The sequence below is a fragment of the Haliotis rufescens genome, unplaced genomic scaffold, assembly GCF_023055435.1.
Source record: "Haliotis rufescens isolate VD_foot unplaced genomic scaffold, xgHalRufe1.0.p SCAF_4, whole genome shotgun sequence".
Classification (NCBI taxonomy): domain Eukaryota; kingdom Metazoa; phylum Mollusca; class Gastropoda; order Lepetellida; family Haliotidae; genus Haliotis; species Haliotis rufescens.
In genome coordinates this window covers 30,065,700-30,093,084 of record NW_025964112.1, presented here as the reverse complement: position 1 = coordinate 30,093,084, position 27,385 = coordinate 30,065,700, and the positions used below count along the sequence as shown (strand labels likewise).

The 27,385-nt window shown below is 41.4% G+C and overlaps 1 protein-coding gene across 1 annotated transcript in view; it reads left to right on the top strand.

The window, feature by feature from the left end:
* The window catches only part of LOC124150131 (histone-lysine N-methyltransferase EZH2-like), a 200,873-nt gene that overhangs the window by 70,334 nt on the left and 103,154 nt on the right, over positions 1-27,385 (top strand). Inside the window, exons 9-11 of the mRNA XM_046522056.2 lie at positions 9,426-9,606; positions 10,584-10,732; positions 26,619-26,713. Coding sequence (XP_046378012.1) covers positions 9,426-9,606; positions 10,584-10,732; positions 26,619-26,713 — 425 coding nt within the window. The remainder of the gene's footprint in view (positions 1-9,425; positions 9,607-10,583; positions 10,733-26,618; positions 26,714-27,385) is intronic.

Genomic DNA, 27,385 nt, shown 5'->3' with positions numbered 1-27,385 from the left:
TATTCTTGTACTTGTGTTGTGCTTACAGTTTGTATCTTCATACATCCTATATGTTTAAGCATTGCATAAATGTTTTGACACCTGTTTGTGTTCTTAAAGAACACCAACGTAATCTCAGGTGTCTTGTTGTTTTTAGTAGCCATCTTGAATATTTTTCGTAGCCACGCGGTCTACATGGTTCACGTGCTGTATTCTTTGATGCCTAGTAACTCATCATTGTCGTACTATTGCAATTATATTGTTTGTAAATGTGTGTTGTTTTATGTTCTTCATAAACTTGTTTACATAAACTAACATAGCTGGGAAAACAAATTAGAGCAGACATAGTCGGGCAGGGATACATTGTGATTTTACTCTACTTCATTGCAGATAACATGCCATCTTGTTCCAAGTCGGCAAGGGATCCCAAATCACTGTGCCTAAATTGTACATCACCATGCCTCCAGTCTTCCAGATGTTAAGACTGTCTCCCACTTTCCCCCACAGCTTTCAGACAATACCTCCGAGTGTCTAAGAAACGCAAGACGCAGCAAGCACTGAAGCTTAAGCGGGCAGCCTCTACAGCCCGATCGGTCACAGTGTCGTCCTCAGCCATGGCCCTCGCGCCTATACAGACGCTGTTACAAGGGCTGCCTACAGGGCCTATGCCAGCGTCTATTCAAGTGTCTATCCACCAGACAGCACCTATACAGACGCTTGCATCTCTGAACGCGCCTATCCATGCGCCTATGCAGATGCCTATACAGACGCACTCTCTTCCACCGATAGTGGATCCATCGGTTTGCCTCTCATTACTCTGTGGACTCTCCCAGTACATCATCTTGTCACAGTGGCAGTCACTCGTCCTTTCGGACGCCCCGATCTAGGAGACGCTCTAGTGGGTATCTATCAACTCGTCGGAAGGAAACTTCGTCCTATCGACCTTCATCCAATGACCAGGTCCAACCGTTCCACCTCTGTGCGAGTCTCAGATAACAAACTCGCCTATGAGGAAACTGAGATTCATCGCTCTCTCAGGCATTGACCACTAGGGCCATTCTCATATGCGAGCTGCACTCATAGAACTCACTAGTTTAAGAGGGACCTTCTAAGCCAACCCTGGTCATCTCCAGCCCTCTACAACGGTCAAATCTCAAAAACTTATGCCCTAGTGTCAGCCTTCGCCCACGATTAGACTGCCCTCCAGGCCCTGGCTGGAGTCTCACAGCCTGCCTCCCTCAAGCCGTCCCAGTCTGGCGTTTTGAGGATGAATCCGAGGCAGAGGCAGGTCCTCAAGATCGTCCTAGTCCTGCCTTGGTCACTCCAAGTAAGGGAGTGGCAGCTGCAAGACCTCCAAGTGAAATTCCAGACACACGACTGGGACCTCCCATCCCCAGCTGTCCAAGTTGTCGACACTCCAGCAGGTGGGAGACTGGGTCGATTCTGTAAAATTTGGGAGATCCTGGGGGATCGACTATGTTGCCAGCATCATCCGGCAGGGGTACAAGTTGACGCTTATAGACGGCCTGCCTTTCACATGGTCCCCTATAGCAGACTTCTACCCCCCTACCCAACAGCAGCTCCTACAACAAAACATCACGTCACTGCTGGCCAAAGAGGCCATAGAGGTTGTACACGCCCCAGCCATAACATAGGGCTTCTGCTCAACAATCTTCCTTGTCCAAATACAGTATGCAGGATACCTCGCCGCTTTCAACAAATGCTATCTGGAGCGTCCACCTTACTTCAGGAAGACCACGTTCAGGCTACTGCGATCCCGTATCCAGGCACACAGTGCGCTCATCAGCCTGGATATCAAGGACGCATATCTTCATGTCCTGACAACCGGAAATTTCGCCGCTTCATCTTTATGGGCTGTCTTCCCATTTGGAATTTCTTTGGGCCCCTGGCTATTCACACGCCTTATCAAGCCAATAGCCTCATTCCTCCACCCGGGGATATTCAGTTCGACTGCCTCCTAAATCATTGGGACACGGTCACTCTACTTCGTCACAGGGACTTTACCCTGTGTCTCCTCCACCAACTGGAATGGAAGATCAACCTCAGGAAGTCAGAGTTGACACCCTCATTCCGCCTTCAGTTCTCTCCATTTCGACGGACAACATAACTGTCGTCTGGTGCCTTAGGAACCAGGAACGACTCACTCACACTCGATCTTTTAACAGACATTCTGCTTCTTTAACCTGGTGGATCATCTGGGGATCCAATTCCGGGTCCAACACATACCGGGTTGTCACAACATCCTGACAGACGCTCTATCCCAACCAGACAAAGTGGAAGCTCCACCCAGACACCTTCGCTCTTGTTTGCCGGTACCAGATCCCTTGGCCTGGGCGGTTGATGCCTTCAGCGTACACTTTTCTGCCGACTGTACTCCTTCCCAGTGTAATCCAAAAGATCAAGTCGATGCTGAGCCTCAATCTGACTTTGGTCTTGCCCTGGTGGCCGGTGAGGGCCTGGTTCATCAACCTCAGAGAGATAGCCGATACCGATCTGTCGCCACTCCCAGACTGTCCAAACCTGCTAATTCATCCCCACAGCAGGCTGCCACATCCGAGACCAGATTATGTAACAAATGTTATATTTGGCAAAGATAACACTTTCTTGGTAAAGTACAGATTCTCAAACTTTTTTGGCTGGCGTTGAGGTACCTTACTCTGGCGGTGTGGGTTCGAATCCCAGACGGGACTCAATCCCAAAAAGTATGAGAATCTGTACTTTACCAAGAAAGTGTTATCTTTGCCAAATATAACATTTGTTACTTTTGACATCTTTCTAAATGGCATTGTGTGTTCAGACAGATTATGTCAACACGTCTGGTCCATCTACAGAGATTGTTAGACGCTAAAGGATACTCGGCCAGAACGGCGAGGCCATCATGATGTCACATCGTCCTTCAGAGAAAAACATCAAGACTCCGCCACTGCATCACCTCAGTACTTGGCCGAGTTCCTTCTCTATCTCTGCCACAAGTGTTGGCTCAAGGGTAGTACCATCATGACCTACCTAGTGGCTCTCAACTCTGTTCGGCGTATGACGAAAATCCTGGAACTACAAGCCTTGCTCTGCACATTCCAGCTGGAAGACCAGAAGGCAAAGTTTTGTCTACGAGCTTGGGATTTGAAGAACATTCTCACCCTGCTGAGAAACGCACCTTTGGAGCACCTCATCACGGCGTGGTTATACCATCTGACGAAATAAACGGTCTTCCTCAAAGCACTCGCCACAGCCGCCCGTGTCAGTGAATTAAACGCCCTTCTCATTTCCTCCTCCCTCTCTCTCTCTCTCTCTCAGAGACAACAACAACGCCTCTTCGTACCGGAGTCACTGACCTCGCAATCGAAAGTCAGCCGCAACACCATCGCCCTCTGGTGTTTATCGTCTGTGGCTGTGTCGTACCTGGACACTCCGTAAACCTAACTCCTGTTTTCACGTCTACAGACTTGTCGATTGCCGCTGTCCTCACATTCGATGATTGGCTGAGGGAATCAGAGTTTTGAGATGAAAGTCCACAGCAGTAAATGCATTATGGAGTAATGCAGGATAAGTGTAAAATTATAAAAATATCTTGGACTTCACTAGTTTTCAATCATCAGTTTCTTCAGCGGCTTCCTTTAATTAAAGTTCTCTGTTTCACCATTCAGCCAGGTGACTTTTTGGTGACAAATCTATGGTAATGTTCCTTCACAAAGGGGGCGGTCAGGTAGCCTAGCCTAGTGTCCCCTGCAGTGATATTGCTGGAATATTGCTAAAAGTGGCATAAAACCAAACTCACTCACTCCTTCACAAAGGGAGAGTGAGCTTTCAGTCTTACATAGATGACTGCATTCTGAACGAACATGATCTGCAAAAAAGCTATTAAAATTTTCCAAACCTCTGCTATTCTAGTTGGATAATCAATATGTAGACTAATGCTGAGTCTCGAAAGATATATATAATTTTGATAGAAACAAATAACTCTATTTATATTAAAAAGGAGCCCCAGCGCGATGGGAGATTCTGAGACTTATAACATCTGCATTGGGGCTACACTTGCTCTACTCACTCACCCACTCTTACAGACATATTTTTAAAACTTAATTTTCACAATGCTTTTTTTGAAGTAAGATGGCCAAATTGCAGAATGTATCTGAAACACCAATAAGATTATCTAGGAATTTGAATTTGTCTCCAAGTTCAAAAGTATCTATTTGTATAATGTGTGGAGAGGATGTATAGAGACAAACCTCTTTACAGAAGAACTTGTGAACGTAGGTGAAAACAGTGGCAACTGTCTCATACTTGTCCTAAATGTTTCTATACAGAGAGTGCTATACAAACATTGTGTGTAAGAACTGCATCGCCGTGGTGAAAAGAGTCTGCGAGGAAGTTCATCAGCTGAGGTTGTCCTTTAAAAAACATCATGTGTTTTACAAAGCTAATGGAACTACATTATCGCCTGGTGCTATCAGAGCATTACAATGAAAGCCTTTTTTCCTGACAGTATAGCAACAACTCTAGCTGTGGTTGCAAATAATTGACACTAAAAGAAATAATTCTTGTGTTTTCCAATGCAGCCTTAATCATAGTCACAGTGGAGCATAGGCTGCAATGTGTGTTTGCATAAGTTAATTAGGACCCCCTGTCAGGTCAAGATTTAGGCAATGAAATACATAAAGACAGATATAGCTATACATGCATACTGAAGATTCTAGACTGCATACAATGCCTCATGCATATTTCACTTTAGTTTTTTGGAGATGATAATAGACTCTGAACCTGAGGAAAATGTAGACTTGCTTCATTTAGTTTGCATTACATATTGGTACAACTTTCTGAATAACAACTTCTGGTTTATTGCATATAGTGAAGTTTTTCGGTGTAACTTCTTTCACCGTTATCAAACCGGATTATACAAAATGGACATAATCTTTCACATCATGCAACATAGAAATACGTAACTTTCTTCCTTGTGATATCATGAAACCATTACCTGAACATCAAAACTGTGTCAGACTTAGTATGTATGCTGGAATATTCACAACTGATAAATAACTTTCAAACCCTGCATTGATCTTAATTGATTCATAAAAATCCAAACTAGTATATCCACATAGAGACTGTTGGTACAACTGATTGTCCATATCTATACATCTTGATTTGAATTCTGATAAAAAACATCTCATTATATTAGAGGCACTGACTATTCCAAATATCACAAAAACAATCAAATTTGAACTTTGAGCCGAGCAATCAAAACCTTTCTCAGCAAGACCATACTGATATAAATAAACATGTTCTAAATTATCATTTTGAGACAACAGTCGCAACCAATATTTAGGCTTAAAAAAAACAAAGCCTTGGTTCTAAGGCCCCGATGCCTCATTGTCAAGTCTGCTGCACCTTTTGTTATATTTCCATTTTTAAAAAAGGCTGCAATACTAAGAATAATGCAATCCAATATAGCGTGCAGTTACATCCCTTTAGATGGGCATTGCTTTACTCATTCATCACCACTCGCCCCTTTCCGTAACCTGCAAGAAGACTCGTCCCCCTATCGATGAATGTTATGTGCAAAAATACGACAAACCAATCAGAATGCGCGAATGTTTCAAGTTCTTCGTCAAAGAATCCATCAGAAACAATTGTTGATTTAACATACCGGTATGTCTTACATCTAAAAATATACACAAGACACAGTTAAATGTGGTCAATCATACTGTATAATTCTGCATGTCCCGATGTGCTTTAAATTGCATCTAAAATATATATAATATATGGGGAAATATATGTGAACCATTACGCAACGAGTTGACAATTGTTTTAGGTATGCCCGTTTGCGCTAAGACGGAACCCGGTTTCAAAAATGGCCATAAGAGGGTCACGAGTCGCTATTCAGCTTGTCCCGGAATAACATGAGTTGGTCACGAATGTGCTTTACTGAGCATCTCATGTTATGGTCATGGTGGCAAAGGAGTTTGTGTGCTTGTTTTGCTGTTTGCAAATTTGGTCAATGAAAACATGAAATTTACAATAAAACACATCACTAGACATTATGATCTACAAATTCAATGGTATTTCTGTACCTCCAGTGTTATGTGCTCACAATAGCGTCTTTGTGTTGTGAAATAAAATCAAACCTCATTGTATGCATGTATTATCACACACTAGTAGTCAAATACTGTATTTTACTCGTCAAGGAATACACTTATATAGTGAGGCCCATTCTCAAGTTGATTGTACACAAGTGTTATTTGGTTACATAGTACCATAGTTTGAACAACCCAAAACAAAAAAGACTCTGCCTGACCACGCTATATTTTCAAAAGCCATTGGCTTAGAACAATTTATTATTTTTAACCCTTAATTATGTTCACATTCTGATTTACCTTAAGAGAAAATCTGCCTAATTCACCCCTTGCCACAATATTAGGAACAGACTCCCAAATATTTAAAACAGGCTCAGAGTATTTTTCATGGATATTCAAAATATCTGTTGAAGGATGAATACAAGAGGTTGGTAATACCTTTTCATCAAAGATGTGCAACAAAACCTTTAATGGCAACTTATGAAAATTAAAGATACTTGATTTTAATATGAGCACCACTTTCAATGCCTGCTGTGGTAAAACATTCTGCGTTGTAGGCCATGACCCTGAGCTGGCAAGATGAACACCCAGATACTTGTATGTGGAGACAATATCAACAACCTTTCCATTAACATAAACTTTTCATACTTCCTTAATCGACCAGCCTTTCGAAACACTACCACTTTACTCTTATCTGTATTTACTTGTAACTGCCACTTAGAACAATAATCAACTACTTTAATCTACATCAATACATCTTTGGTTATCAACATTAAGATACTTTTCAATATCATTGAGTGGAATGAAAACAAACATGGGAAAGTTGACAGCCTTGAGGGACGCCAAAAAGACAATGGAATGGTGTATAGCTGTTATCTACCAGCACACAAGAGTTAACATTTTCATACATATTACAAATTAATCAAAACATTTTGCTTTTCACATGACCAAGTCACAACTTATAAAGAAGTGACTTCCTAGAGACAGTATCAATCACAGCTTTCAAGTCAATGAAAGCACAGCACAGTCTTTCAACATGCAAAGATAGATACTTCTTAATAGTGTTGATCACAAACACGTTATCCACAGTCTGAAAGCCTTTTCAAAATCCAGCTTACTCCGGACTAGCAATCCTTTCAAATTCTGCCCACTCGTAAGGCCTATTACAAAGTATTTTAGAAAATAATTTTCCGGAGACCTCAGCAAAGTAATTGGTCTGTATTTTGAGGGATCATTTGTTGGCCCCTTGGTATTATCACACCCAATGTTATTGTTTGACAGCACAAGATTATATAAGTGTGTCAACATTTCTAGACACTGTAGCGGAGCATACTCAAAAACTCAACTGATAGCCCACTATAACCTGGAGCCTTACCTGAGTGCATACTGGAAATAGAGAAATGTCTCTATCGAGCTCACTTTCAATGTCAATAGTACTGGCTTACTGACTGAAGGAAGTCATTCACTGAAATATGAAAATCTTGTTCAGTCACATTTGTATTGGAACCACTGAATAATGGAATAGAATGTTTCATCCATGCAGATACTGTAATGTTACTGGAACTGGAACTCAGCAATGGTTTTGAGCTTATTGTCGACCAAAACAGTTTACCATTTTTAAGTTTATTTACAAACATTGCTGAATGAATTGATGATTTCTGACAACAAAGGTCCTGAGTATGTTTCCGTGCTTCGATGTAGGCCAGTTGACATACTGTCAATCGCACACGACGACATTCACCTCTGTGTTCACTCCTCCTCCCAGTAAAGGATTTTCTAACAATAACAGAACATTCCAATGTACCGGTACTCTGAAAACAGTCAAACTCATCTTCCACATTTCTGCTTTCAATTTTGTATAAAAAGTATCTGTTGTTGAAATTTCTTTTTTATTCCAAGAATAAATATATTCAGTTCACTTATCTTCATTCTAGTAATATGTAGATCGTTCAGTCAGGTTGACACCGCGATTGACAGCTGTCATGATACTGACAAGATGAGAATAGGTGATTGGTAAATGGGTACATTGTACATTGTATAAACCCAAAACATTCAACCATTAATACACCAAGCCCTTCAGCAAAACATTTCAGTTCACCAGTGGCAGAGTCTGCTAGGGTTACTTGTGTCAGCGCAGAATGAGACAAGACAAGGTCAGCTTCAACTCTTATGTTTTCAATATTTTCTGCTACCATCTGAATCAACAAGGCCACATTTTTCCCTTAGAGGCCAATCTCGGATAATATCTGTAGTTGTAGACAATCAGGTTGAATGTCTTTGACGAAATCTCTTTGGTAAACTTCGTACCCACTCATACACAGGAATGGAGGCCTGATATGGATCATCTCTCGACAACAGGAGTTGGGTCAGGGGTGCAAAATAATCTGCACGTCAACAGTCTTGAATTTCTAGCCGTTATACTGGCGATTTCATGTTGGAAAGGCCAGGTTGTTGATCTCCGCAGTGGCTCATAAGATGGGATCGACTCACTCAAATCACCCTTTTGTACAGAACACCATTGTGTTGGCAGATGTTCTGTCAAGAAAATAGCAACCTTATCTTCATCCAAGTCTGAGGATATCCCACTTCCAGTGTTTGTGTCTCTAATTCGAGATCCTCTGACTTGGGACCATGACACCCTATCCATCTCATTGGAAGGTTTTCTTGCTTTCACATATCTACCTCCAGTCCTCCCACCCTCACGCTTGTTGGCCCGGTTAGAGTTGGTTCCCAGAACTAAGAAAGCTTGTGGGAGACCCCATTCTTGAGTTTCCTTGTTGGGAAAAACTAATAAATCCACTCATATGGCTGGCACAAACAGTACCAACATCCTTGGCTCTTCACGGATGTTCATGATGTCAATCACTGGATTGTCTGGTCCTGACTCGATTATTTACAGACCACCGTCATATAGCTGGAATATTGCTGAGTGCGGCGTTAAACAGCAAACAAAATTGTGTGCGTGACCAGAGGTTTCTCTTTGGGAGCAGATAAGGCGGCAGTAAAGGTGCTTCATACTTCTACTAGGGTCCCGGTGCAGGAACAAAGTGAATCCTATGAAGACCTTATGCAGTTCATCGCCGATTATTTGTTGTATTTGTGTAAGACAAAGAAGTTATGTGGAGGTATTGTTGGTATTTTCAAATGTCAACAAAGCAATATTATGAAGTGCAATATTTCCATATTGCTTATACATCATATTATGGCTTGATTTATGAAACTAAGGGAAAGAAACATTGAAATTCTTAGTTCCATGGGTATTACACATTTTCACTTATTTTTTTCCAACTCTTTCAGCCTTTAGGGTTGGTACATACATAATCCAATGAATTATAAGATTGTGGTTTTGCTTTGCAGGTACCTCCAAAGGACAAAGATAATGCTGCCTCAGACTCTGAAAAGTCCGACAAATCTGATAAAAGTGAAGTTTATGAGACTGGGAGAAAATCATCACCTCAACAATATATCAGCCGCAAACGGAAGATGAATGGCGGAATCAGTAGTGGAGAAGACAGTGAGAAGAGTAATGATGCAACAGGTAATATTTGTGGTGACAGTTATCTTGTGTCCTTACAGCTGTTTTTCATTACACCTTATCAAACCCAATGCAAGATACTATACAGGCTACATGTCATCAAATGTTGTCAGAAAGGTGATTGTCTACAAACATAAACACTTCACTATCTGCACATCTTCCATGAACATATTTCTGAGCTTTCCTCGTCCTGTGTTAGAGTTTGAAGGTCATTGTCAATCAGTGTCACTCAGTGTCAACTAGATACTTAAAAAACTTTGTGTACGTAATATATTGACTACTTGCATGGTGGAATTTGATGACATTTCATACATGATCTAGAGATAATCTAGGCCGCGCAATCTACGTAATGTAATTAATGGGGGAATAAATGTACAAGAAAAAGAATTACCTGTAATGTATTTTCACCACTTTTGTGGGACTGCTTAGCATGGAATTATCTTCAAGGATACCAACACACAGCATGTCTACTTCCAGGGTTAGGAAAGGGAAGTAATCCAGCAGCCAGAGAAAGTCGTTAACATCATGATCACATCATTCGTCAAACCTCAGACCGTTTTCCATATTCGAAAACGTTAAGTGTGCGATCGCGTTCAGTGTGTATTTTCTCATCACAAATCACTTTTGAACATTGTGAACTGCATAGTCATTTACACAGCATCATACAAACATGTTTGTGTTCATTTTTACCAAGATGTCACTCGCTATTGCTATGATCTTAACTATGGTCTCAGAGTGGGGCCTGGATCTGATAAGATATGGGTAACCTCTGTGTCACCACTATCAATTATTGACGATTAAATTCAATCATATCATCGCACCAGGGTAACTGATCAATCATTTATCTTATATTTTTTATCAATGGCACATTACTACCATAATGTGTTGCAAAAATAAGAGGAGGTGTATAAATTGAAATCATAACATGAAATGCTCTTTTGATCAAGTCTCTATTAAGGTGGTATATCTATAACTTTCAGATATTGAGATAAAGTTTCCTTTTCGAGAAGATGCGATTACACCCAACTGGAATGGAGCTGAAGAATCCCTGTTCAGAGTTCTTAATGACATGTACAGGAATAACTATTGTGCCATCTCAAAGCTGATAGGAACAAAGTCCTGTAAACAGGTAATATATTTTCTTTTCAACTAACAGGCACTGGTAAATATAGGTTTCCCTTTTGGTCCTGTATTTTAGTCATTCTAGTATGAATGAGAAGCACTTTCCTGACTTGAAAGAGACTTTGTGCTGAGGCACATTTCACATGTGTTAATATTACCAAGACTGTAACTGAACCCTGGGAAGGTTGTCAAGGTCATTGGTTAAAATTGTTTCTGTTTACTGCCAAACTCAAGAGTTACTGAAGGTCAATAAGACTTGGTGCATGCTTGGTTCACAAGTTGGATAGCCCTTTGGAATGACTTTGAAGCACTTGCAACTGACATTGAAGGTCAAATTCTCTTGCAGGGTTATACACTCAAAAATGTATAATGCTCACTATAAGTCAATTTGGTGAATATTGCCCTTTAATATGGTGGCAAGGTTTTGAGCAACGATCATTGAGGGTCAAGGTCACTGGAATTATTGTATACGATATGCATATACTACTAAATAAAACTGCTTGCATTCACCTGACTGCCGATCCTTACCCAGATTGTATCCATGTGATCAAAACTTGATATTTATCGCTAGCAAAATATGAATATTTTTTACTTATCCTGCATTACTCCTTAATTCATATTACTGCTTGTTCTTCACAGAGAAAAGAGCTGTGTGAAGGTCTTTGCTTGAAGAAGTTGTTCCAACTAGCTGAGAGGCCAACCCATCACGCAGCTCCCACGTTACCAAAGGGCGTGACGTCACGGATCCTTACATTACTCTTGTCACTTGCTGAGAGAAGACCTGTTTTTGATCTGTAGCATAAACTTGTTCAAACCCTTACATGTTTTGCTTCTTGAGTTAATGTTCATTGTGCATACGGTTTGTATCTTGTGAAACGTTGTATGTTGTATGCATAACATTTGTGAACCTGCTCTTAAAAAAAGAAAACAATGGTAAACCCAGGTGTCTTGTTGTTTCAAGTAGCCGTCTTGGATATTTTACGTGGCCACAAGTTATTAACTGGCTTGCGTTCTATATTCTCCTTGCTTTGTACCCCAGCATTGGCGTACCCTTGCAAGTATTTTGCGATTGTTTTGTATGTTGTCTTACGTTTGTCGTAATAATTGTTTTAGAAACCCATACAGTGGGATAAACAAATTATAGCATACATAATCGGGCGGGGAGGCATTATGATTTTACACTGCTTCATTGCATATATAATGCCCTCCTGCACAAAGTGCCGGCGCAATATGTCGTCGTGGGATTCTCACCCCCTGGGCCTTAATTGTACATCAAAATGTCTATGACCCAAGAGTCATAGATGTACAGACTGTCTCCGCTTTCCCCCACAGCTTTCAGACAGTACCTCCTAATGTCCAGGAAATGGAGAACGCAACAGGCCAGGAAACCCTGCGCAATATGTCTGACTTATCTGAGTATTGGGGAGCCATGCGTATGTCCGGTGGACTGGATAGGCGCCCCACAGGCACCCTGCCTACGGCCGAGACACCTGTGATGAACGCCCCCCTCCTCCAGTACATCCAGTACTTGCAGGGGGGCACGGGTGGCCCAGTCATCTAAGGCGCCGCGATTCGCTGTGCAGAGTTGCGTCCTTTGGGCTTGCCAGAAACCTAAGATTGTGGGTTTGAATCATTGATTATGTTTCTAGGTTTGTCTGCACCATACCCTTGCTCGTGGGTTTCACCGAAGTGGTAAACATTTGAGACCTGCATCACTTCGGGCTTTCCTCCCACATTAAGCTGACACGCCGTGATATGACTGGAATGCTGTTAAAAGCGGCGTTAAACCCAACCCACACACTCCAGTACTTGCAGGCCATGCAACCGACGCCTGTTGCCCGAGCGCCTATACAGACGCCTCTACAAGCGCTGCCCACAGACGCCTCGACTAGCGCCTATACAGATAGCGCCTATCCATTAAACAGCGCCTTGTTGGACACCTAAACAGATGTCTATAACGGCGTCTATCCTAGCGTCTCTGATTGCGCCACTCCGAAGTGCGCCTCTAAAAACGCACACTCGGGACAACTGCGCAGACAGACGATAAGCCATACCACAATCTCCTTGTGGCTATGTGCTCTCATTCTACAGGCCTATGGGACGTCAGATCCCCAGGGCAAACTTACCTATGGAGACCAAGCGGTCGCTGGACACTTGATTGGCATCCATACAACGGCGCTTCAACACTTCCCAAGATCCTGGAAGCGCCTAACCTCGTGATGGTTCTGTGGAAATCTCCCGCCAATTCTCCTCGTCCAACCATGTTGGTTGAACGTTTCCTCGGAGAAAGCGAACATACTCTCAAAGATCTCCCTACCCACAGCGTCTGGTAGATATTATCTGCACCACAGTTGACGATCACAATCCCATGACCGATTCGGTATTCAACAGAATTGTCATATGCTTCCGGGTACCCAACTGTGTCATCGTTCACAACACCGGACCAGTCATCACTCTTATCATGGGGATCAACTTGCCCCCCATTTGGATTTTCTTCGGCCCCGTGGCTACTCACACGGCTTACCTCCATCTCAGGGACATTCTGTTTGAGGCATAAATAGATGACCGTCTCCTGAATCATTGGGACACCATCACTCTACTTCGCCACAGGGACTTCACCCTGTGGCTCCTGTACCATTTGGGGTGGAAGATCAACCTCAGGAAGTCAGAGTTGACACCCTTAAATAGCCTTCAGTTCATCGGGGGCCTCTTCCAGACGCACCTCGACCTCCTCTCTGTACCCAGGGACCAGTGGGAGCCTATTCAGTAGCACCTGACTCCAGCTCTCCACCTTGGACAATGGCAAGTCCTCCTGGGCCTCCTAACCTCAGTGTAGAACTTGACCTACAGAGGAAGGCTCCAACTGCACCCAGTTCAGATGTTCCTGGCTCCATACATTAGATGCCAGGACCTCTCGGTATCCATCGCTGTTGCCCCCCGGATCACCTCAAACAGCGTCTCAGGTGGTGGGCAGTGGAATCGAATGTCTTAGGTGGCGTCTCCTTGACAGGGCTTATGACCTCTCTACACCTATTTGTAGACGCCTCTCTGCAGGGATGGGGAGCACACCTAGAGGGACAGGTTGCCTCAGGGCTGTGGTCCGCTGATCAGCGCCTATCAACAAGCTTGAAATGTAGGCGCTTATCTTGGCCATCGCTCATTGACAAAAGGCCCTCTCACATGCCCGGCTCTCCACTTCGACAGAGAACATAACCATCGTCTGGTGCCTGCGGAACACTCACTCAACCTCGCTCCTTCAACAGACGTTCCGATTGTTTCACCTGCTGGATCATCTGGGGATTCAGTTCCGGGTTCAACACATTCCGGGCTGCCAAAACATCCTAGCGGATGCTCTATCTCAGCCAGGCATAGTCGCTCTCACAGAGAGGAAGTTTCACCCAGATGACTTCGCTCTTGTTTGTCGAGACCACGGTCTCCCCAACATAGACCTATTCGCCACCAGCCAGAACTACCAGATCCCGACCTACATATCTTTGGTCACGGATCCACTGGCTTGGGCAGTTGACGCTTTCAGCGTCCCAGGGGAAGGACTAAAAGCATACACTGTTCCACCACCTGTACTCCTACCCAAAGTCGTCCAGAAGATCAGATCGACACAAAACCTCGATCTGACTTTGGTCATGCCCTGGTGGCTGGTGAGGGCTTGGTTCGTCGACCTCAGAGAGCTGTCCGACCCCAACCCACTGCCACTTCCAGATTGGCCAAATCTACTGATCCACCCTCACAGCAGACAGCCACACCCAGGACCAGACAGGTTATGTCTTCGCGTCTGGTCGATTTACAGAGAGCGCTGAATGGCCAAAAGCTACTTGGCCAGAGCGGCTAGGGCCATCACAATGGCACATCGCCCAACCACCAGGAGCCTCTATGATGACAAGTGGCAATCCTTTGAGAGCTTTTGCAGGGGCAAGCAACAAGACCCCACATCTGCATTGCCTCAATTCCTGGCCGAGTTCATGCTCCATCTGCTTCACAAGCGTCAGCTCAAGGGCAGTACCATCATGACCTACCTTGTGGCGCTCAACTCCATCCTGGCAGTTCCGGAAGATCAGTGCATGACGTAAATCCCATCTACAGGCTCTGCTCCGCTCATTCAGGCTGGAAGACCAAGAGGCGAAATCTTGTACACCAGCTTGGGTCTTGACTATCATTCACACCTCGCTGAGAGACGCGCCTTTCAAGCCACTCGAAGCGATGTCATTCTACAATCTGAGCGCTCGCCACAGCAGCAGTGTCAATGAGCTACATGCCTTCGACGTCACCCGAGTCCGCTTTGAGCATGGAGCACACGGAGCCGTGCATCTTGGTCTGTGCTGGGACCTCTTCGCTAAGAATCAATTCCTAGACAGCCAGATAGATCATTCCTCATACCTCCCCTACCTCGATTGTGGGCGCGTAAGATGAACTAGAGCTCCGTCTATAACCAGGCTCCAATAACCTGCATGAGAACCGGGCGATCGCCTCCACCATGGCGCTACACAGCAACTGCTCTCTACTCAACATCATGGAGGGATGTTTATGGCAATCCAACACAGTCTTTGCCAGTCAGTACCTGCGAGACGTCGCTTTGGAGGATGTGCAAGGCACGCACAGCTTTGGTCCGTTAGTAGTGGCCCAGCAGGTTACCACTACTACATGTCACTGACAGCGCCTCCAAGTCCAGAGCCATCCTCTCGACCTCCCCTGGCATGAGCCCTGGACTAGAAGGTTCATGCCTCATTTGCATACAGCTCGATGCTCCAGTCTCGACCTAACCGATCGTTGTCAGGCTGCGCAGTACCAGGACACAACGCATACCTGACTCTTCCCTTCCATATAATGGTCATCCAGGCCGACCATACAGCCAATGACGGGCTGAGGGAGACAGAGTTTCCCATACATGGAGTGGTCACCTGATGCCGACCACACAGCTGAGGACAGGCTGAGGGAATGGGAGGTTCCAAGACATGGAGTGGTCACCCAAAGCCGACCATACAGCCAAGTATTGGCTAGGGAACAGAGTCTGGAAATAAAGATGAAGTCCACATCTGAATGTATGCCCTCCTCCGGTTCCGTCCGATAAAGATGCATTAAGGAGTTATGGAGGATAAGTAAAAAATCTAGTAAAATCCTAGATATTTTTAAATTTGTATACTTATCCTACATTACTGCGTCTAAAGGCACCCACCCATCGCAGATCTACCTCCCCACTATGCCTTCTGATGTTTGGGACTCCAGAGTAATGTGAGGATCTGTGACGTCACTTCCTTGGCCTCTCAGCTAGTTGAGTAGTATAGGTAATGGGGGTTCTGGACCACTTCCACTGGAGCTGGATTTATATACCTATACTGCTACTACAGGTGGCATTTTTTATGCGTAAATGATGATGCGATTCAATGATAGTCGTGAGATTAAGTTAAATTGGCTCTAGCTCACCAATACCTGGGGCCAATCATTGCTTTAGATAAGTCTAAATGGTAATAAAAATATTCTTCATTATTTTTATCGATAAAGCGATATTCAACATTTTTATTAAGTTCTTCGTTCATTTTACTAGGAGACCAGACTATATAACTACACTCTTTTTGTAAATTGATAAGAAACAATTGATAACCGTATTTGGTTGGTTTGACATCACTGATATAATAAAAACCTTGTGGTAATTCTCTCCATTTAATAGCTTTTTCGATCTCCATTATTATATATATTTATGTAAGCATTTGTCTAAATGTGATCAAACGATAGTAAGCAATCTATTTTTAATCTCCAACCAGTTCTTTGGTTTTGGCACGGAATAATTGACGCGCTTGTTGCCTCCCCTGTTCTATGAACTTTTTTTTCTCATCTTCGCTAATACCACTGGTCTTACGAGATTTTGATCGAATCTTTTGCTTCATTTCATTGTATTTAGTGAGTTCTGACAGCACTAAACGAAACTCATCCTCGGATATCTTACAATCGACCATTGCTGTCGAAATATGATCCTCAATGCTGTTCAACTTTGCTTCGGTGAGTATCCGAATACTATCGTGTTTTAATGCTTTCTTTTGTAACCTATGAGAAATGAATTTTATCGTTATTCCTGCCAGTCCCGAGACTCCGGCGGCTATTTCCATGCCGAGCACGATAGGCTCGGCGATTATAGTTGCTAGTAAACCAACACCAGCTACACCGAGTCCCATGGCAGCTGCTACAAGCGCGGTGTCAACTCCGTCCAGAGCATTCACGGCTCTGCGATACTTTTTATATATTCCAAGTCTCAACTCCCTATCCTTCTCTATTCGATGTTTTATGTCGCTTATTTGATGTAATCGAAATCCATCAACAGTTTCCATCTTTTCAATTGCTTCATCGAACGCCGGATATAAACTCATAGTGTATATTACGATCATATAATAGTCTTTAATTGGTCTTGCTTAAATGTTTTGAGACTATACATCAATCTTATCAAATGTATATTATACGGCAAGAATATCTTAGTAAGAGAAATACTACCACTTTTAATAATTTGAACCCCCTCGAGGGTTGCAACGGGCAAAGCTCCGATATGAATAATACTACAACGTCGACGCTCGTGTTTCTTGAGCCATTTAATCGATAGACCTGGTAATATTTCGAAGGTATCTTCCGGTACATCTCCGAACAAGACTTCAATAATAAGCGTGGAAATATTAGGTATTGCACTCAAGTTCTGTTTAATATCTTCGAATTCAGTTACCAAATTTAAAGTAACATTTTTTAAGGCCGGACGACTATATAACATATGACCTGGGTTTTCTGGCAGGGGGGTGACTAACACACTTTTTCGTTTTGACGGGATATAAGCCGCGAGTACGATGCCACTATTTATTATCTTAGTTAAATTATGTCCCTTACCCATCATCACATAAGGTGGGGTAATGACGATATTCAGTAGCCACTCGATGTTTGCTTCGACCATAGTCCATTTATTCTCGTCGTTGAGAATAATATTGTACGAAGTGTTTTTAATGAGTCTACTAACGTCGACATCACTTAAATCTTCTAGATTACCCGTGAATGTGACTTCTTTCCGCTTGTATATATTATCTTGTAAGTGTAAAGCGTATAACTTACCATTGTTACCGGGTTTATCAAATCCTTCTGTGTCTCTGAGATCGGAAAGCGCAATTGTATTACATTGTCAGAGCGTTCCAGGGCCTGATGCATCAACCATTATTTTTAATATGGAGTGTTACACTTAAGTATCCTATATGTACTGGTTGGTGTTTTACATCTAATACAGAAATTTCGAGGTCTGAAATAATACCACGTTTCAATTTTTTATATTGTAATGTTGAGAAAGATTCCGTTCTACCACTGGAGTACGATATGATAACGGATCCCGAATTAGCCAGACAAATTCGTAATCATTATACGGGAAGTTTAGCCATTTTGTACGATCGCGTGCTGCGACATCGAAAGATCACGAGGGACAAAAAAGATACGATGTGGAATATTAATCTAAACGTCCCCACGAGGTCGTTGAAGGGTATTTTAATGTTGTTCGAGGACCCCTCCGATGCGTTTAAAAGAAATACCGAGAAGTTCTACAATCCCAAGATTACAAAAGTAGAATTGACTATCGAGGGCGTTCCTTATCAACTATATAGCCAAGGAATGCTAGCGTATCACCAGTGGGATGAGATTAAAAAACTTCCTTCTATAAAATGTTCCCCGGAAGTTATCGCGGTCGTGAAAGATCTGTCTCTCGGGAGTGTGTCGATGGGTGAATACCTCACCACGAAGTACGCGCTATGGCTAGACATGCGAACAACGGACGATGACCAACTACACGGCAGTGGGAGGAGAATAGAAAATGCTAGCGAGGGTGTTACTATACAGATAACGAAGCTCCAGGAATTGGCTGGTAAATTAAACATATATTTGTACGTGATTATGGTTCGCAACTTAATATACAGAATGGGCGATTCGTGCAAGCAATCTATTGATAATCTTTTACCTTAAGATCCGCACTGCGCTATCATATGCGGGCAAACGGGCTGCGGAAAAACAGCTTTTATTCTAGATATTTTAGAAAGTCATTATCGGGACGTTTTCGATCATATTATTATTCTGTGCCCGACTATAAGCGTTAATAAAACATACTTATCGAGAGATTGGGTAATGAATGATGACGGGGTACACAGAGTCGATCCGGGCGATCGTTTACAAGACTGCCTCCGAGTATGTCACGAAAAATACAAAGGAGAATCAACCCTTTTCGTAATAGACGACTGCAGCGCGAGTAAAGAACTCACCAAAAAGAAAGATATGTTTTCGTATTTAGCATTCTCCGGTCGGCATACTCAACATAGCGTTTGGGTACTTACTAAAAAATACAACTCTGTCCTGAAAGATCTCAGAGAGCAGACCAAATGGGTAGCACTCTTTCATTGCAAAGATCGAGATTCATTCGAGGAATGTTTACGCGAAAATGACGTCATTTATACCGAGCCCGAACGAGATAAAGTCAGAAAAAAGTGAGCGGCAACGAAGCACTGTAAACTCGTATTAAAAACCGATCAACCAGCTGCTTATGCAATTGCTTAGCAAAATGTAGCAAAATTATAGCAAAATGTAGCAAAATTATAGCAAAATGTAGCAAATATAGCAAAATGTAGCAAATTGAACATTAGCGGTTAATATTACATAAAATGTGGTTGGAAATCATCATTCTTTCACAACAGTTCATTATTACGGGTTGTATTGGATACATCATATTATATTATGTTAGACTTAAATATCTCCTTAGGTATTACATTATGGAATGCGACGAACTCATCGAACAAATGCTCAAAGAATCTGAGCCTGATCAAAATGCTGAAGTAGTTACAGATAAATCTTTAGAAAAACATAGAGAAAGACTCGCCGCTTTGGTAGCTGGTGGAAAATGTTCCCAATATACCATCGAAAAAATTGATAACATGACCGACGAAGAGATTAAAAAACTGTACGCGCGTTACGAGTCTAGACTGGGAGCTACCATGACTAAAACGATAGGGTTGTCTATATTACAACTATACACAGTCGTAGCTAGTACGTTTCTCCCCATCCCGGCAGAACATCGCATGTATTTATGCGAATCTCTCGAGAAAGACCCATTCATCGAACACGCTATAAGCTCAGTGAGCTGTGAGTTTTATCATAGATTCGGAATGTTCTTAGCTCCGTTCACCACAGCTTTAATAACGGCTAGGTATTGTCAATTTAAACATACATGCCCACTTAATAATATAAAGAACGAAGTTCAAATAAATAATGGAGACTCAACAGGTGACACCACAGATTGTGAACGAGGAACAACAGATTGTGGAAACACAACAACACGTGAACAAGGAACAACGAGTGAATGAGGAACAACCACCAGCGATTGCACCACATGTGAATGAGAAAATACTAAAACCCAGAGTTACTAAGAACCCAAAAAAAATAGCTGCAGGAAGAAAGGGTGGGCTGGCGCGCAAAGCGAAATTAATAAATAATTCAAATATTAATCCGATTAAAACATGGGCACTAGTAGGAGTTGCTGGTATAGCGGCTTTATGGTTCTTTTATAAGACCGGAGAAGAGAAAACGTCACCCCCGCCGCAACAACAAGTTCAATTAGAGGTTAGCCCGCATATAATGCTATAATAAGCATGACTACTCCAGTTACAGATAGTAAAATGTTGGTAAACGCGACGTATTATTCAGCGGTGGTCACCGGCTTGGCCATTGGCTATGCTCGTATGGCTAAAATGATTACTAAAGCCACACCTCCAAAGCTAGATTTTAATGGATTTGATATTGGTATGGCCATTCTTGATATTGGATTAGCAATGGCAACGAAGGATATGCTCATCAAACAAGGGCTTATTCCGGAAGACATAATGAAGTAATTAAACATTTGAATATATTATATTCATATAAACATGGCAACAATTGCGATGATGGTCGGTGGAGCTATTGTTAATGCTCTAGCTTTTTCGGGGAGTAATTTTTTATTTTCTAGTATGAGGGAATCAAACGCTAAAGAAGTTGAAGAGGAACGTAAATGACATAACGAAGCAATGGAACAACTCCAAGCAGCGCAGTCACAATATACGCGGCAGAGAATGAAGAGATTAGACTTTATTCATGAAAAACTGCTGAAGGAAGGACATTCAATTCAAACGTTTAAGGATGTCGAATCTGCCATGCACGAATACTACCTCGTTTATGGGAAAAAACTCAACCCAATACCGAGACCAACAATGAGTCAGTTTTATACACCATCAGAGGAACAAAAGAACCGCGAGGTCGCATTTGTGATTATGGGATTGACTTCTGTATTGATTTTCAGCTATACAATTATGCATAAGTCAGAGTGACAGCTGTGTCACCAGTGTAGATGTGATTTGCATTTAGACAAATGATATGATAGATTTATAACCATGAATAATTGCAAATTTACACTCATGGGTAAGACGACTCTATGTAATCGACGCTGTGTTGAAATTTACCGCGGTATACACAATTATTACATCAAGCGCGGAAACATAAACTATACGTGTTCTATATGCAGGATAGGGGTCAAAGGTCGTTATTGTTTATGTAAGGAACACGGTGCTGATAGGGTCAGGAACCAGATTATTTATGCTAGGAAGAGAGATTACATCAATGAGAGGAATAGGTTGGGGAGAATACGTATTTAGATATATGAAAACAATCAATTAGACATTTGTCTCATTTTGCATATACCATTCAACCACAATGGTTTTTGTCAGAGAGTTGAAGGCTATGGCAAAGCAAAGTGGCCTACGTGGATATTCTCGAATGAGAAAAGCTGAATTGATTACCTTACTAGATAATAATGATATTCAACATAATGATGATGATAATGATGATGTTGATAATAATCAACAACAACAAGAATTAATATTTGTACCCACATCCTCCGACGTTGGTAAATATCTAAGAGGTTGGAAGATGGATATTAATTCCAACATGGATGTTAACGATATTAAGCCCATCATATCGAGTAAAATTAACGAGGAGTTAGATGATTTACATAGTATAAAATACCAGCTGACAATTAAAATGTTATTGAGTAAAAGTAACACAGACGATAGCACCGAATATACCAAACCATATTTCCGTAGCAATCAAGAAGTTATAACCGAATCCGATACTATAAACGCATCATTAGATACATCAATTCAGAGAATACAGGAAACTTTAGAACGCTGGACTAATAGAGGTTCGGGTTGGGGTGTGGATAAAATCGATAGTTTATATTTAGATATAGCAAATTATATGTCCTTCAAAGGTGGATCTTATATAGATTTACCCCCCTATTATAAAAAGAAAAAAGCCATAATTAACGTAAAAAATAAATGCGATGACTGTTTAAGAATGATGATAAGATCTGCATTGTTCCCCGTAGACAAGCATCCGGATAGACCTTCTAGCTATCCCAAAAACGATGGACTCAACTTCGATGGTATAGACGAACCTACACCAATATCACAAATTGATAAGGTGGAAAAGCAAAATAATTTAGCTATAAATGTTTTCGGACATTCTAAAGGAATTGTTGTACACAGGATAAGCTCCGCTCCGGAACATATCCCCAGAATCAATTCATTTCTGATCGAAAAAGATGGTAAATATCATTATACGTGGATAAAGAGTTTAAACAGGCTACTATACGATCAAACAAAACATAAGGAAAAGAAATATTTCTGTGAAAGATGCCTACATGGGTACAGCAGACAAGATCTATTAGAAGCGCATAAAGAAGACTGTAGAGGTGTTGGACAGACCGCTATCAGGATCGATATGCCTAAAGAGGGAAAAAATATATTAAAATTTGAACATTATTGTAATCAAATGCCAGTACCATACGTAATTTACGCCGACTTTGAAGCACTTATCAAACCCATAGAAAATACCAACCATAGCAATCAAGATAATCAAGATAGTTTTACATACAAAACTCAAGAACATATTCCTTGTGGGTTTGGATATATAGTTGTAAGGTATGATGGGAAAACAAACCCACCCGTGATTTACAGAGGTCCCGATGCAGCGGGAAAGTTCCTAGAATATCTACAAAATGAAGAGAGAATAATTAGGGAAAAATTATCGTGTAAGAAACCCATGCGTATGACGAGGGATGATTGGAGGGCCCATAAGAAGTCAACGAGTTGTCATGTTTGTAATAAACCCCTGGATGGGGATTCCGTAAGAGATCATTGCCACGTCACGGGTAATTATCGGGGAGCCGCGCATAACGAGTGTAACTTGAAACTAAAAATGAATTCTCAAAAAATACCCATCCCCGTTGTGTTTCATAACCTTAGGGGATACGATTCACATCTCATTATGCAAGCTATCTTAAAGACCGACGGCGGTTTAACGTGCATTCGTAATAATATGGAAAAATACATATCGTTCTCGTTGACTAAACCTATACATTATAGGGACAAGGATGGGAAATCCAGAATAAAGCAAAGTAATCGGCTTAGATTCATAGACTCCGTACAGTTTCTGTTATCTTCCCTGGACAATTTAGCTAATGCGAACAATCCCGATGACTTTGCGATAACAAATAAATATGCCGATAAGATAACGCGTCATTTGTTGCTGAGAACAGGTGTATATCCTTACAAATATATGGATGATTGGTCTAGATTCGAAGAAACTGAATTACCACCCCTCGAATCATTCTATAGTAACTTAACAGAATCTAAAATAACAGATGCCGATTATGAACACGCTCTGACGGTCTGGGATAAATTAGGTTGTAAGAATTTAGGCGATTATCACGATCTGTACTTAAAAACTGATGTACTGTTACTCGCCGATATATTCGAGATATTTAGAAAGACATGTTTAAAACAATACGGCTTGGATCCGGCATGGTACTATTCCAGTCCCGGACTATCGTGGGATGCATTGTTGAAGAAGACCGGCGTAGAACTAAAATTACTCACAGATTACGATATGCACTTGTTTATTGAGAAAGGATTAAGAGGTTGTATATCGATGGCAGCTAAAAGGTATTCTAAGGCTAATAATAAATTAGTGGAAGGATACGATCCTAGTAAACCCGACACTCACATATTATATCTCGACGCCAACAATTTGTACGGATGGGCTATGAGTCAACCTTTACCCACGGGTGGTTTTGAGTGGGTCGATGATATCCATAATAATGATGTGAATAAAGGGTACATACTAGAAGTTGACTTGGAATATCCAAATTCGTTACATAAAGACCATAACAGTTATCTCCTCGCTCCCGAAAGATTAATGGTTAATAAAGATTTGATGTCGGAATATCAACGCTCCTTGATGGATAATAGTAGGTTAGCTAACGTAGAAAAACTCGTACCAAATTTGATGGATAAGACAAAATATATAGTTCACTACAGAAATCTCCAGTTGTATCTATCGTTAGGTATGAAACTTAAGAAAATACACAGAGTTCTAAAGTTTGATCAAAGCCCTTGGATGGAGCCCTATATAAGGTTGAACACAGATTTAAGAAAGATAGCTACCAGCGATTTTGAAAAGAATCTTTATAAGCTCATAAATAACTCAGTATTTGGTAAAACTATGGAGAATCTAAGGAAGCGTGTTGATGTTAAATTAGTCAGATCTAATGAGGAAGAAAGACTCAGGAAACTTATAGCCAGTCCGTCTTTTAACAGAAGCAAGATATTCGATAACGACTTAGCCGCTTTGCATATGCAGAAGAGTAATATAAAATTCAACAGACCGGTGTACGTCGGTATGAGTATTCTCGACTTGTCAAAACACTTAATGTATGACTTTTATTACAACGAACTTAAGAAGCAATACGGCGATAGATGCGAGGTGTTATATACCGACACAGATTCTTTGTTGATGGAAATACAAACCGAGGATGTGTATAAAGATATGGCAGAAAAAATAGATACGTACGACACGAGCGATTACCCAAAAGATAATCCACTGCACAGCGTTGTAAAAAGGTGTTAGGTAAGATGAAGGATGAATGTGCTGGGACCCCTATAGCGGAGTATGTAGGATTAAGACCTAAGATGTATTCTATAAAGAAGTCCGATAATGGAGAGATAAGAAAAGCTAAGGGTGTTAAGAAGTATGTTGTAAAAAAACATATCAAACACGAACAGTATAAAGAATCATTACTCAACGGTAGAACGTTCAAACACGAGATGAACACTTTAAGAAGTTACAATCATAGGATATATGGATTAAGAATGAACAAGACATCATTATCCCCCTTAGATACAAAGAGATGGATTGATAATGATGGTGTAACTACCTATGCTTATGGTTATGGTGGTAATACCGTACCGTCGGGAACTATGAACAGCTCTTCTCGTACAAATGCCCTACCCGGTCCATCTTGAAGATAATAAAGAATAGGCTCTCCTTCTTTCGTAACCAATCGACTAATGTTATATGTCTTAAGGGACCATATGGGATCGGTTGCGCGACGTAGGCCTCCTTCGAGTTCACCTGCCTGGTATAAATATCTTACCCTTACTCTATCCGGAAGTTTTCGTTCTTTGCCTCTCCTCGGTGCTGAAGATTCGGAAGTCACGGATTTCATTTTAATAGCATCGGATGGTTTCTTCCCTATTAATCTTGTTACTTCATTATTCAACGCTGATACAACGGCTGATAATCGTGTCACCCATTCGGTTGATCTCAATCGCTCGGATTTCATTTCTATCCCATACTGATAGCCAAACAAACGTTCCGCTAATGTCCTGTTAAATCTTTCGACGATAGCTTGACTACGGTGGGCCTCTCTTTCACCACGGACGATTTTGACATCGTGCTTTGTTAACAGTTTAGTTACCGATCCCATAAACTCGCGACCGGGATCTACTTGAAATAGCTTAGGCCATTTTAGTGGTCTGCGTTTATATATGCGACTCAGTGCATTAGCTACTTCTGTTGAATCTTTCGAGGTTAATGGCTCAGCCTCGTTGTATCGACTAGCCACATCCACTACTGTTAAAGCGTATTTATACGTTTTGCGTTTTACCTTATCGTGGGGAAGAAACAAGAGGTCAGCCTGATGAACTTCATTCGTTGTAAAAATATCAAACTTTTTCCTCGGTATATAACGCGGTGCCGGTAAATATATTTGCCACATCGCTTGTTTCTTTAACCAATCCTTGGCCACATCTTTAGATACCTTAGCCGCGGTGGCTAATTTTTTTATTGCTCCTACACCTTTCCAATATCCTCGTGGGCTATAGTAAATTTTATCCATTATTAATTAATATTGATGTTTCTTTTAAAATGACTTTCGTTGAATCGCATCATCATTTTTATACTAATAGAAGCAATGATTGGCCCCAGGTATTGGTGAGCTAGAGCCAATTTAACTTAATCTCATGACTATCATTGAATCGCATCATCATTTACGCATAAAAAATGCCACCTGTAGTAGCAGTATAGGTATATAAATCCAGCTCCAGTGGAAGTGGTCCAGAACCCCCATTACCTATACTACTAGTTGGAACAACTTCTTCAAGCAAAGACCTTCACACAGCTCTTTATTCTGTCAAGAGTCAAGAACAAGCAGTAATATGCATTAAGGAGTAATGCAGGATAAGTATACAAATATAAAAAAATATCTAGGATTTCACAAGATTTCTTGAAAAGTGCACTTAACAATTTTTGTCGTTACGGCAAGTAATATCCCTTATCAGTAGAATGGCTTGTTTTCCCCTTTTTAAGTATTAGCACACATGCAGTTAACTACATTAATTAATAATGGTGATATTAAAGAAAAAGAAAATAACAAGATAACAGAAGTCAAAGGAATGTGAAGATGATGTACTTTATCATGTTTATATCTTTGTACAAATCTTTTGTTGTGGTAGGTATATGAGTTTGCTATCAAAGAAGAAGCTCACATTCCTGACCTTAATGAAGAAAGAATACAAACACCACCAAGGAAAAAGAAGAAGAAGCAGAAGTAAGCACTTTATAAATTTGGAATTACTTTGGCTTATCAGATAATCATATTTAATAAAGAAAGTCAACATTCATCATCAAAGTCTTATCAGTATCAATATGATAAGCAATATTTGGAGCACCTTGAGAATACAGTACCATAACTTTTCGTGAGGACAATCTCTGCCGTAGGTCACATGTCACTAAGACAAGCAACCAGTTTGGATGAGAATCCATCAGACACAAACCTGCGACCTTTGGATTGTTATCCCTACAGTTAACCGACTGAGCTACTTCCACACTGTTAAACTTAGTGCAAATTTACCTAGTCATACATAAGACATGGAACTGAACGGAAAGGGTCGATTAGGTGACGGATACTTATGAAGGTTGCAGGTAGGCATGGTGTTTCGTGACTTGTCTATGGACACTCACTAGGGATTCCGTAATCTAGAAGATACCGAGTGGTGAGGAATGAGCCGTCATGGAGCCAATGGCTCCAGGCTGGAGACGACGAATTCATGAGTATGCATGAATGACAGGGTTTTAATGATTGGTGGGTGATTTTGTCACAGAAAAGTATGGGAGCAAACACTGTAAGAATAACAAAATAAGGAACAAGGAAGGCATAGACATGGCTACTGATGCCACAAGGGTAAGCTGGCTTTTAATTCATAACTGATGAAGTGTAGTG